This window comes from Eleginops maclovinus, chromosome 4 (genome assembly GCF_036324505.1).
Source record: "Eleginops maclovinus isolate JMC-PN-2008 ecotype Puerto Natales chromosome 4, JC_Emac_rtc_rv5, whole genome shotgun sequence".
NCBI lineage: Eukaryota > Metazoa > Chordata > Actinopteri > Perciformes > Eleginopidae > Eleginops > Eleginops maclovinus.
Window position 1 is genome coordinate 26,153,586 of NC_086352.1, and position 11,798 is coordinate 26,165,383.

The following is an 11,798-nucleotide window of genomic DNA, read 5'->3' on the forward strand; positions in this document are numbered from 1 at the left end:
TAGATGAGCAATGCTGAGTCATATGAGCAGAGTATGCCGATTTTGATGCAATAAAAAGACCCTATGTTTTGCTTAGTGGCTCTCGTTTTCACTAGGTTATTTTGGTTAGTCAGAATAAAAAACGTACAACTTAAATCATTTTTATAGATCAAATTTAGAAAACTTGATACAATTTGTCGTTTGTTTATCTTTTCCTTTTACTGATAAATTACCAATTTCTCTTAAGAAAAATATTCAGGAATTCACAACTGAATCACAACTCCTACAGACTGAATTACGCAACTATGCATTGCAACAAACAAATACACAATGGGTAATTTCCTTTTAAACAGGCTTAATGGGCTTATTTTTCAAATTGTTGGTTTAATAAAAAACTTGCATCTTAGATCATATATTCCATTAAGTTCCACAAACAGGCACAATGAGAAAATTCCTTTGTATTATTAAAAATAATAGGGCACAAATGTAAGCGTTAACAACCAGTGAGCATGATGTATTGTAACGTAGGCGTTACCCTGGCAGTGTTTCGTAAAATAAACTAACGCAATTCACTGATAACGTATAGCTTGTGTATTTTACTGAAGGGAAACACAAGGCGAGTATGATGTTTAGGGAACATAGTTACGTTACTCTTGTCACCAAACGTTACTCACTAAGTTCGAAGTCTTTTGCCTCCTCAAAAAGTGTTACATATGGCTTAGCTAAACGCTGTATAGCGCTCATTAACGTTAATTATGTGTCGTTTGTGTAGCATGAAAAGGTTATGTTGTTAACGCATTTAAGATTACACAATACATGGTAAATTATGTGTGCGTTGTTGCATCCTTACAGCTGTGGCTAACCAGGCTGCAGCTTTAGCTAGACTAACTTTCAAGGTTTCAAGGTTTCAAGGTTTTATTTGTCATATGCACAGCAGATACAGCGTATATGTTGGCAATGAAAATCTTATGTCGCGTGCTCCTCCAACAACTCAACATACATGGTGCAAAAGATAAATAAAATAGTGAAAAAGAGAGAAGAATATTTACAATATCAACAATACAGATTTGAGGATGTGAAATATATACATATGTGGAATACATTGAGAGTATTTAAATACTTTACACTGTTGAATGAAAAAAATAACTTTAATACAGGTTCCTTTAGCTTGCAAACTCATTGTGTTGCGGCACAACTACCATAGTTTGACCTCTATTCGAAAGAGTAGTTAAATGTGCATACACAACATAACTTCTTACCTTTCTTATCTTGGAAAATCAGTCTGCGGATCAAATATATGATGCCAAACAGCTAACGTAGCTCCCAGCTAGCACTGCGTCATCAATGTGCGACATACACTGACTCGCCAAATCTTTCTGTTGTCTCAAACGTTTTAGGCTATTATTACTGGCAACAAAATAGAGGGAATTTTAATTATTAAAATCATCACGGAAGATTGTCCATTTTAGTTTTGCTATAGTTATTTTATTATTTGGTAAGCAGCGGGACTAATTAAATGTTGTGATTGAGTTCAGAGGTGAGAAGCAACCGTACATTTACTAGTACAATTTTGAGATAATTGTACTTTACTTAAGTGTTTCCATTTTATGTTACTTTTTTACTCCATTACAATTCAGATGTCAATCGTGTACTTTTACTCCACTACATGTATTTTACACCTTTAGTTACTTTGCAGATTTTGATTAATAATATTAAATAATCAACACTTTAATCAGACTTTAGTTCCACCTGGAGTAAATTCACAGTCTACCCTGCAGTACAAAGTCATTAAAACTAGCTGCACATTTACCAGCTTTGATAAACACATTAATGCATTAACAATTCTAACCACAACCTATAATATTATTCTGAAATGGACCAATCTGCATAATAAGTACTTTTACTTTTGGTACTTTTAGTATATATTGATCATAATACTTTTTAATTTCAACTTGAGTAAACTTTTGAATGCAGTACTTTTACTTGCAACATTATATTCTCTGGTACTTATACTTATAATTAAGTACCAGATCTGAGTCCTTCTCCCACCTATGGTTGAGTTGTACATTTTAATAAGAAATCTAATATTATTCCAGCTATAATTAACAGTTGTATGTAAACATTCAATCCGAAAAGTAACTACAAGGCCAACAACACCTTATAAATCATAAACCTTTTGTAATTACCATGTTTTTCACTTAAATTAGGTGGGTTAGGCTACCATATAGCCTATGTAGGATTACATGATAGATCATCAAGTAGATAGGCTACCTTGACTTTATCTAGTAGCCTAAATTGTAAACAGGTACTTTCCACCATTGCATCCCTTGCTAAATTGTTGACTAGCCTATCAGGCCTACTTTTAAGTGTGTGTATAGTAACGGTTTATTACAAGAGTACCTCACAGGTTTATTGTTTATTCTAGATTTTTTTTTATCATCATTAAATATGCAATTTGCCATTGTTTGTACCAACTTGTTGGATGCTAAACTGCATTTAATCAAAGTGGTTATTACTGTGTGCAGTGACAATAAATCATATCGAGGCCTTTATCTCTTCTCTTCATAAGAAATTACTCAGTACACATCAAAGGGTTTTCTTTGGATCCCCTCCATTGCATATTTATTGTTTAACACTCAACAAGATATGTCCCAGCCTGTGTTATGACTCAAACAACTCCACTGCTCTGTTTTATTGCTTGCTGTTTTAGGATTTTTTCAACTATTTTAAAAAATGACCCCTTGCCAAATGTTTACTGATAATTTAGTTTATTAATAATTATAAATAAGACAAAATCATATTGTTTTTTAAATCTGCCTCATCTCTGTTCACTGACATCATATCATATCTAACTGCAGTGGTGTAATAAGCAAGTCGATTTTTTACTTAATTAAAAGTAGCAATACTACATTTTAAAAGTACTTTGTTACAAGTAAAAGTTCTACATTTAAAATCTTGCTTCAGTAAAAGTACAACATATTAGCATCAAAATATACTTAAAGTACCAAAAGTAAAATGACTCCTTATGCTTAATGGCTATTTCAGAATCATGTATTGAGTTACTCGGTTACTATTATGCTCATTCATGTGTTTTTTTCACTACTTGTAAATGTAGAGCTATTTTGAGTTACTTTTTACTCAATATAGTATAACATAGCATAGACTGAAAATAATAAGGTTAAGTACAAGTACCTCAAAATTGTACTCAAGCATGTTACTTGAGTAAATGTACTTTGTTACTATCCACCACTGTCTAACTGACTTATTAAACCATCTTTCAAACCAACATCACACTGTATTTTGTTCCTTTCAAATCACAAGTTACATAAACATCAATAAAGCAAATAATGGTTGAGTATGGAATACAAGGATATTGATTCAAAGTTTGAGTAGCTCTTAATATATTTATATAAAGTTCAGCAGACATTTGGGGAAATAACATAGATTTACTGTACAGTCAAAAAACATACGTACAGGTTATTTTGTTAGGTGTACTAAATCCACCTTGATGTCGAGCCCATACAGAAATGAAATACATATTCAAGCTATGTGTTGGTGGTCATACAAATATGTACTTCCTCTGCAAAACAAAAACATTTGATAGTTTTCCAAGCAAATAATTTAGAGATGCCAATTTCACGAGCATTCCTGCATCTAGTCTGAACATGCTATCTGTTGGTAAGAAAGATCTCTATCTGGGATGATTTCTACTGCCACTCCTCCTAAAAGCTGGGCTTTGTTTTCAGTTGAAAAGAATCCAAGTCTTTTGCTTATGGGTAACAGTTACCGTGAGAACTCCGTGAAAGTTATAATTTCTGGCCAATCTTTAGGCTAGCAGATGTCAGTAAGGGGCTTTCCCTCATCACAGGACTCCTTAGAGTATGGTTCCAGGGACATTCAATTCTCCAACAGCAATGATGGCAAAAACACAAACAGGGTTGTAGAAAATAAGTTGAAACAAGCCCAAAATCTTTAATACTACTACTATCATTGTGAGGCCTTCGATGAATTGTTCTATATGTATATTTTTTTTCTTCCTTACATTTTTCTAGACAACTGTTGAATTTGGCACAGAAATGTATTAATTATCCGTGGTTATCACGCGACGCTGCCTGGTGTCATGTTTTGCCATGTCAAGTTTTATCAGTGATGTCATGAACTAGTGGGAAATCCAGCAAAGTCTGACAAGGCCAGGAGATAAATGTGTTTAGTTATCTTTCATCACAAAGCAGTCAACACCATGGAGACACAAACATAGAGTGTGTCTAAAACTGATTTAGTTTCTAAGGTAGGGCAAAAAGCTAGCCAAATTGAGATTATACATAAATCCAGGTCCCTAAATTCAAATGATCTACTTTTGTCAAAACTAATGAGTGGCTTAGGAAGCAATGTGCACTGCTGTTCCTTTAATCTAATGTTATACACACTTTAGATTAAAGGTGTACAGTACATATCAAAAACACTAATGTGATTGTTTTTGTTTGTTAATTTTTTCACATAGTTTTTAGCATTTAGTCATTATTTTCTGCATACTTGACATCGCCTTGAAGGTCTTTAATTGCCATGGTCCCAGAATTCATTTTGTTTCTTGAAAAAGGTATGGGGAGAGAATAAGCATCTCTTCCCTATTTGTGTAGTTGATGTGTAACAATGCACACTAATGTTGCAATTACATTTATTATGTTTTTATTGGGGAGTACTTTGTAATTTATAAGCCCTTTGGATCTCCACCTCCCCTGAATATATCAATTAAGCTCTACGATAGTATGTTTCCTACCCTGATGTTTTAATTGTGCCAACAAATAAAGACTAATCACTTCAGTGCCTTGAAATAAAATGATGTATTTAAAGGAGAACAGATTACATTATAATTCATTTAGTTGACGCCTTGATCCGAAGCATTTTAAAATAACCAATGTGATCTTCTTCCCTGAAGGAGGTAATTGAAATCCCTTCGTTTACACACACCATGCTGAATACTTTTGTTACACATCAGTCTATACCGTTACTTAAACCAAAATCAGTGAAATGCAAAATGAGACCTTAATCTAGAGGAAATAAAATTATACTTTTAATTGTCGTGACTGTTTGAACATGTTTTTGAGTCTTTTTTTAGAGTAGAACGGTCTTAGGATGCAAAGTAATTGCTTGCATACAAAATAAAGTAAGCATAATAGTTTATCTTACAGTTTTAATTCAGATCCTATGATGCATGGACATTTCAAACTTCCAATAAATGTAACATTTCCTTTTCAGTTGTAATTTCACATTATCTTATTCCCTATTTAATTGTAAAAATCATTTTCACATTTCACAGATACGGTCTTTGCAAAGACAATACTGTTGTAAAGCGCTGATGAAAGTTCATATTATGTGATTTTTTACGAATCTACTACAGAAATGTGCAAAAGCGGATATTTGTCCATGGTAGAATGGAGTGATAAAGGCTGACTAGTTTCTCTTGCTTATTCATGGTGGTAATAGATTTGAGCGCTGCAGAGAGAGTGAGCTGGGGTTTTGTAGAAAGGAACAATGGTGGCTGCCATGAAACATGAGATAACAGGTGGAGGGTGGGTGGGGGCTTTACAATGGCTGCTAATTGGTCTACACATGCCCAGTGGACTTGCCCTTAAAATACCCTCTGTTCTGCTGCTTTGTTCGCATTTGATTGTATAGGAATACAGAAAAAGATTTGAAAATGTAGATGTGCATGTTTATTTTTTTATCACATTTTCCTCATATATGTGCAGCATTTGGTCAAATGAGCTCATGTTCAGACAATATTTTTTTAAATGTATCTCCACTTTTTCATGAAGATTCAAAAGCACTTTCTGAAGATAAACCTTCCCTCAGAGTGGACAAGTTCACAGATTGAATCAAAGAAAATGCAAAAGGTTTGATCAAAGTGTAATGCTGCTCCGAGTCTACATATCTCCACATTTTAATGAACATTATTTAAAATTTGACTCTATTTTGATTCACTGTTATGTTAATTGAAAAGCCATTGAAGAATGGAACATTATAATAGAATACTCTTTAAAATGCACTTTTGTATTCAAAGGCTCAAGATTCTACAAGGGTTAAATACATCGGGTTTTTTTGGACGCATATTAATTTGCAAAAATAAAATGTTTGCATCAAAAGTTGCATTGAAACACATTTTCCAACCTCATTGGATTAAAAATACTTTCATTTCAAATAACATGCTATGACCTATAGAACCAACACACTCGCAAGAGAAACCACTGTGAGAATAATTGTAATACTCAATCATAATGAGTGTCTTGCCAGTGAAATCTGACTATTGCACGCTGTTAAATGCTAGACTGGTGTTTAAGCCTTGAGGTTATACCTGTTATGAATCATCACTAATATACTGTCCCCTTTCATTATAACAGTAACGGAAATTAACCTTTTGTGCGTATAGAGTGCAAGATTGGACAAGTGTACACCCACATGCTGAGTAATTCCCGACGACTGTTTCAGATTCATGATCGTTCATTACAGAGTGCCCGGGGTTAAAGCCCTGCTGGGACACACCCATTTTCTTTAAACTCCATGTACCTCAAGAGTCATTGTAAACATATGCACTGCCTATAGGGAGATAAAAGTGCTGAATTATATAATTGCGTGTGAGAATGTTGAATCCAGGCCAAAAATTAAGGCTCTTGTTTTGCTTACACTCATCTCTCGTAACCTGGGAATGGTGAAAGATAAATTGATAATTGAAAACTGATAAGAAAATTGTGTGTTGTTGTGTGTCTCCATAACCAAACACAATTTATCATGTCTTTATTCAAGGTCTTCTCCCAACTTTCACCCACTGTTTTCAATACTTCATCAAATGCTGTGGTGTATGTGGTTTCTAAGTTGCCCTTAATCAAACTGTTGGTTAAACTTCATGCACTCGCTCAGCAATGCCCTGATTTCTGATGGCTGCTGCATTTATAGATTTATTTTATATGTAAACCCTGTACAGTATATCCAACAAAGACTATGTTAAGCTTTCTTTAGTTTTTATCCTCAATACCTTTAATTGCACTTTAAGGCCATATTTTAACTACATTTAACTAGTAGAGTGAATATTGACCAAATCAATAAATTGACTAGTGAGAAACTTGTAAATAATTTAGTTTCAAGTGAGAATTCTGCAACTCTGTTTTCATTCCATTCCTTATACATAATGAGGTTTGCATTCTCCTTCAGGGTGTTTTGTTTATTTTCCATTGTTTATCCTTCTGTATGTCTGTTATGTGTCTTGTATGTATGCATTTATGTTTGTTGATATATTTATGTATTTGCATACCACTGACTGTCATATTAGATCTACTGTATCTGTTTATATATGCATAAATACACATAGATTTAACATGACCAATAGAAACATGTCATTGTCATACCGAAACAAAAGCCTTAATTATTTTAGATAGATACAGTATAACCAGTGACATTTCATTTGTATTACTATAAGCTTACATTCAACCTCCTTTTTTTTGTGTGCGTCTTTTTATTTCATTATAGTGTACAATAACCGATGCCATTTGATTTACATTCCAGTATCACAGTACACTCACTTCACTCCCCATCCCTCCCTCCCTCCTCCTGCAATGTAAACAGTTTTTTGCAGTTGGAGTCTGGTTACCTAAAACTGGTAAATTGGAGTCCGGTATCTTAGTAAACTATAAGAAAATCACAAGTAACGTGACTTTTCTGGTGCTGATATGTTTTTGTTTTATCTATAAGGTGCATTAGATTTAGCCTCATCAGTGCTGTTGCCTTTTATTTTGAACTAAAGCAGTAAGTGTGATCATTCAGCCACATTTCTTAAGTAATTGACAACCTTCCTGATATTTATCCTCTTCCAGTAAAAAGTATCTTAAAACAAAATAACTTCCCGAAAAACTGGATATATTTTTTTCCTCAGTGTTTGTTTGTTATGCCAAAGGAAGAGGATAAAAAAAAGCATGAGAATCAAGGTGTGTTCACAGGTGTGCCAGCCCTCCTGCGTGTTTCGTCAGTCATTGTTAAACTGACGTGACACCTACCTGCTGCTGTGTATAAAAAGGAAGCACATGATTCATCTGCTTCATAATCAGTTCAGTGTGCCAAATACCTTTTCGACTCACACAGATTACTCTGTCCATTGCATTTGTCACAGGTTACTTACATTTCAAGATGAATCTTCTTGTTGGGGTTACTCTTGGACTTCTTGCTGTTGTCCACTCAACACCTGTCAACAGTAAGTGAAAGTCTTTTTTATTTTTTATTTTTTATTTTTAAACAAACACTTCCTGTTCTAGTTTAGCATATGTTTGGTTTATTTGGTAATGAAATGTTGCTTTAAGAATTTAAGTTTTCAATGGTAAGATCCTAAACTAGGTACATTTCATTCTGCTTTAATCCTAATATAAGGTATTCAATGGTAGTCAGTACAATTATTTGGAAAAAAAAGACACTCTTCCACCTAAGGACTCATGAGGCTATATTCATGGGTTTTGCAGACACAGTAATTTCTCTATGCTGTACAGACCTCGAAAATTTCAATAATTCCCATTGTGTCCTTTTTATTACCCTGTGAGTCAGCACTCCCCTCCTTTCCCGAGATGCTCTTTATGTTTCAGGTCTTTCTGTAAGAATTCAGGAGTAGTATTTCATTATGGGTGCATAGGTTTCACTGGCACCTCCAGATTACACACAAGGATCTTTGTAAAATGTGCTGAGCCCCTCCAGGAGGTGCATTAAAGCGTGTGTCTGGAGTAAGGTGAAACCAAAGATCAGCAAAGAGCTGTTACACAAGTTTTGGGCATCCGGCAACCTCATAGGGAACACCGGAGCTGAACGTGACAGGGCAGAAATGGAGAATGGAGATGTTTGATTTCAGAATCAGAATCAGAAGTACTTTATTTATCCCAAACTGGGACATTTTCCATTCTCAGGCTTTAGTTGTAAAATATTTCAATTTACTTTTCTGTTTACTTTATTGAGATTTTTCCAATTTTCGTTCAAGTGTTTAAATAAGTGAAAGTGAAGGAATATCAATCTAATTCTTTTGAAGTATCAACAGTTAAACTATTTGCTCTAGAGAAAAATGTTACCTTTAACTATAATATTATATTATATTATATTATATTATATTGCAACTTTAGAATCAATGTATAAGTAGCATGTTAATTATTTAGTCCTTTGGGCCATGAAGAGTAATTGATTTAACACATCTGAGACTTTTTTCAAACAATCGTTTTTAAAACCCTGGTTTAATTGTATTGTATTTAAAACGTTTATTTTACATTTTCAAAAGCACAAAACGTATTATGTTAAGTAAGATGTGGCTCTCAGGGAGTAAAAAGCCAAATACTTCTTATGTAATGTATAAAAGTAGAAGAATAAACTAGCATAAAATGGAAATATTCAATCAAAGTTCAACCTGAAAACAGAACACGCTAAAAACTAACAGATTATGGTTTGAAATATATAAAAATATGCACTAGTAGCGAGCAAAAAACTTGCCTAATTTGTTTTCCTCAAGTTTGTCACAAAACTCGGCTAGGCTTCCTTCCAACACAAACTGGGTGTGTCAAAGTGTGTTTGGCTCTTGTGAAAACTGATGCTTTGATGAGGCTGCCTTTCTTTTGTAAACCTTCTGATAGATGATTAGTCACCCAGGTTAATCATTACTGTCTCTCAGCACACGTCAACAAAGGAAAACATAAAACAAGTTCAAACAAGAATTTAGGGCATATTACGTATAAGCCCTGTGTGAGAATTTTTTTTATGAATCAAAAAGGCTTGGTAACTTTCCTTTCCACTCATGTCAGGACTGGTAGACGAACACTAAAGGTGACCTCTGTATTTTTCTGTCTCTCTTTGTCCTAGCTTTGACCCAGATCCCTGGCATAGCTGAAAATGAAGTTATCAGAGAGGCTTTGACGGATGGATACCTTGTCGAACAGTCTTTACTTCCTACATTGACAACTGAATCGCCCAAAAGAAACACTACTGTTCAGCACATAATTGAAGATATTCAGGAAAGAGTTAAAGGGGAGTCTATTGACAGTTCCATAGACCCCGATCATTTCACCACAACTTCACATGCTGAAATATCTACAGATTCAGATTCAACCACCACCCCAAACCCTCAGCTTAGCTTGACCTCTTCAACAGAGCCAAATGAAGCCAATTCAGGCGTCACCGACAACCACATCCCAGTGTCACAAACTACTGACCCTACAACTGCCTTCAGCCATGCCTTCCTGAGCACCCAGAGTCCTGAATCAGGCTCTGGAGATGGAGAGATGTTTAGCAAGTACGCTACTTCAACCTCCAGTATGACCTCAGGCTCTGGAGATGGAGAGATGTTTACCCAGTACCACACTACAACCTCCAGTATGACCTCAGGCTCTGGAGATGGAGAGATGTTTACCCAGTACCACACTACAACCTCCAGTACGACCTCAGGCTCTGGAGATGGAGAAATGTTTACCCAGTACCTTACTACAATCAGTTCACCATCAACCTCCATGACTGCTCCTATCACACCAGGAATGTTTGCAGAAAGCGAAGCATCAGGTGAGGGATCAGGACCAGGCATTAAGAACATCACTACAGTGCCAAACAATGAGACAGTTGTGGGGCAAGCAAGATTCTATCAAAATAATGAATCTGGTAAATATCCAAAACCTGCCTCAATAGATCTGCCTACAATTATAAGCATTTGCTTTATTGATAGCCAACGGAAGATATAAAGCCTGTTTTTTGTTCTGTTCTTAGGTCAAAAATTGGACGCTCCTGACACATTTCCCAATGGACACCAAACACCAGGTAAGTCTGAACAAATATAACCAGATTTGTTCATGATCAAACTCTGGCATTATTCAGTCCCTGTCTTAATTTCTTCTCTCCCATATCTCCAGACTGGATCATCATCGTTGGTTTTATTGTTGGCCTTGCAGCATTGGTAATGCTATTTGCTGCCATCGCTACCAGACACAAGTAAGGCTTTAAAAATGGGAAAAAGCTATATTTTTTAAACTATAACTTTTTTAACCTTAGAAAATTAATTCTTATTGTTCCTTATTTGTGCAGGTGGAATGGACCAAGCCAGGCATCCCAGGTAGAGACCAAGACTAACTACTCCAACCAGCAGAGGGAAATAGAGATGGAGACGTTCATTCACAAAGACAATCCAAGGGAGAATGGAACAGCAGAGTACACAGTCATCCCCCTGGACGAGCTTCCAGATCATTCCTCACACTGAGGTTCAGACACAGTGTCTCTCGAGGGTTAGGACTCATCACAGAAACACAAGTCAGAGTTTGAAGCAGAATGATTTGATCAGAGCAACAAAAGGGATGGGAAAGGCTGTGGAGCAAAAAGGTTCCTGTGAATTTACCCTCTCTGATCCTTGTCTAAAGCAGAATCATGTGTGTTTATTCATGTCAACTTTCAAAAACTCTCATTATGTACATACTTTTAAACTACAGCAATATTAGCAATATTCATGTTGATGTTTTTATTGCTATTGTATTATCTGAGAAACATACTGTTAGATGTTTTATTGTATGTTTTTTGCAGACACTTTTAGTGGACACAAGACAATGTCTCTGTGAAAATGTTTGTTGTAATATTATTTAGAATCTCTTTGAAATAACACTATTGGTGTTGTGGATTGTAACTTATTTCAACCTGCTGTGTTGGTTCCCCCACCTTTATTAAAAAAAGCTCTGATTCCTGAACAGTGCCCGAACCATTTACTCTTATACCTACATAAAACTTCATCTGTTGTTAATGCATGTTGATATGATGAATTACACTGCATTTTA

The 11,798-nt window shown here is 35.1% G+C and overlaps 2 protein-coding genes across 4 annotated transcripts in view; one reads left to right on the plus strand and one right to left on the minus strand.

Annotated features, from left to right (window-relative positions):
- apip (APAF1 interacting protein) overlaps window positions 1–11,798 on the minus strand; it is a 162,660-nt gene that overhangs the window by 7,721 nt on the left and 143,141 nt on the right. Inside the window, exon 2 of one of the 2 annotated variants that reach the window (XM_063882349.1) lies at window positions 1,239–1,286. The gene's annotated coding sequence lies outside the window, so the exon portion shown is untranslated. Of the gene's footprint in view, window positions 1–1,238; window positions 1,370–11,798 lie in introns of those variants that run through there. The other variant, XM_063882348.1, reaches the window with a different exon arrangement.
- On the plus strand, window positions 8,048–11,711 carry LOC134863130 (mucin-5AC-like). Of its 2 annotated transcripts, none has more exons than XM_063881431.1 (5): window positions 8,048–8,218; window positions 9,853–10,641; window positions 10,747–10,797; window positions 10,890–10,968; window positions 11,062–11,711. In XM_063881431.1, the coding sequence occupies exons 1-5, from the start codon at window positions 8,155–8,157 to the stop codon at window positions 11,231–11,233; spliced, it is 1,155 nt and encodes a 384-aa protein (XP_063737501.1). In that variant the 5' UTR covers window positions 8,048–8,154; the 3' UTR covers window positions 11,234–11,711. The 2 variants fall into 2 exon arrangements, with proteins under 2 accessions (XP_063737501.1, XP_063737502.1); XM_063881432.1 differs by having other exon boundaries at window positions 9,853–10,545.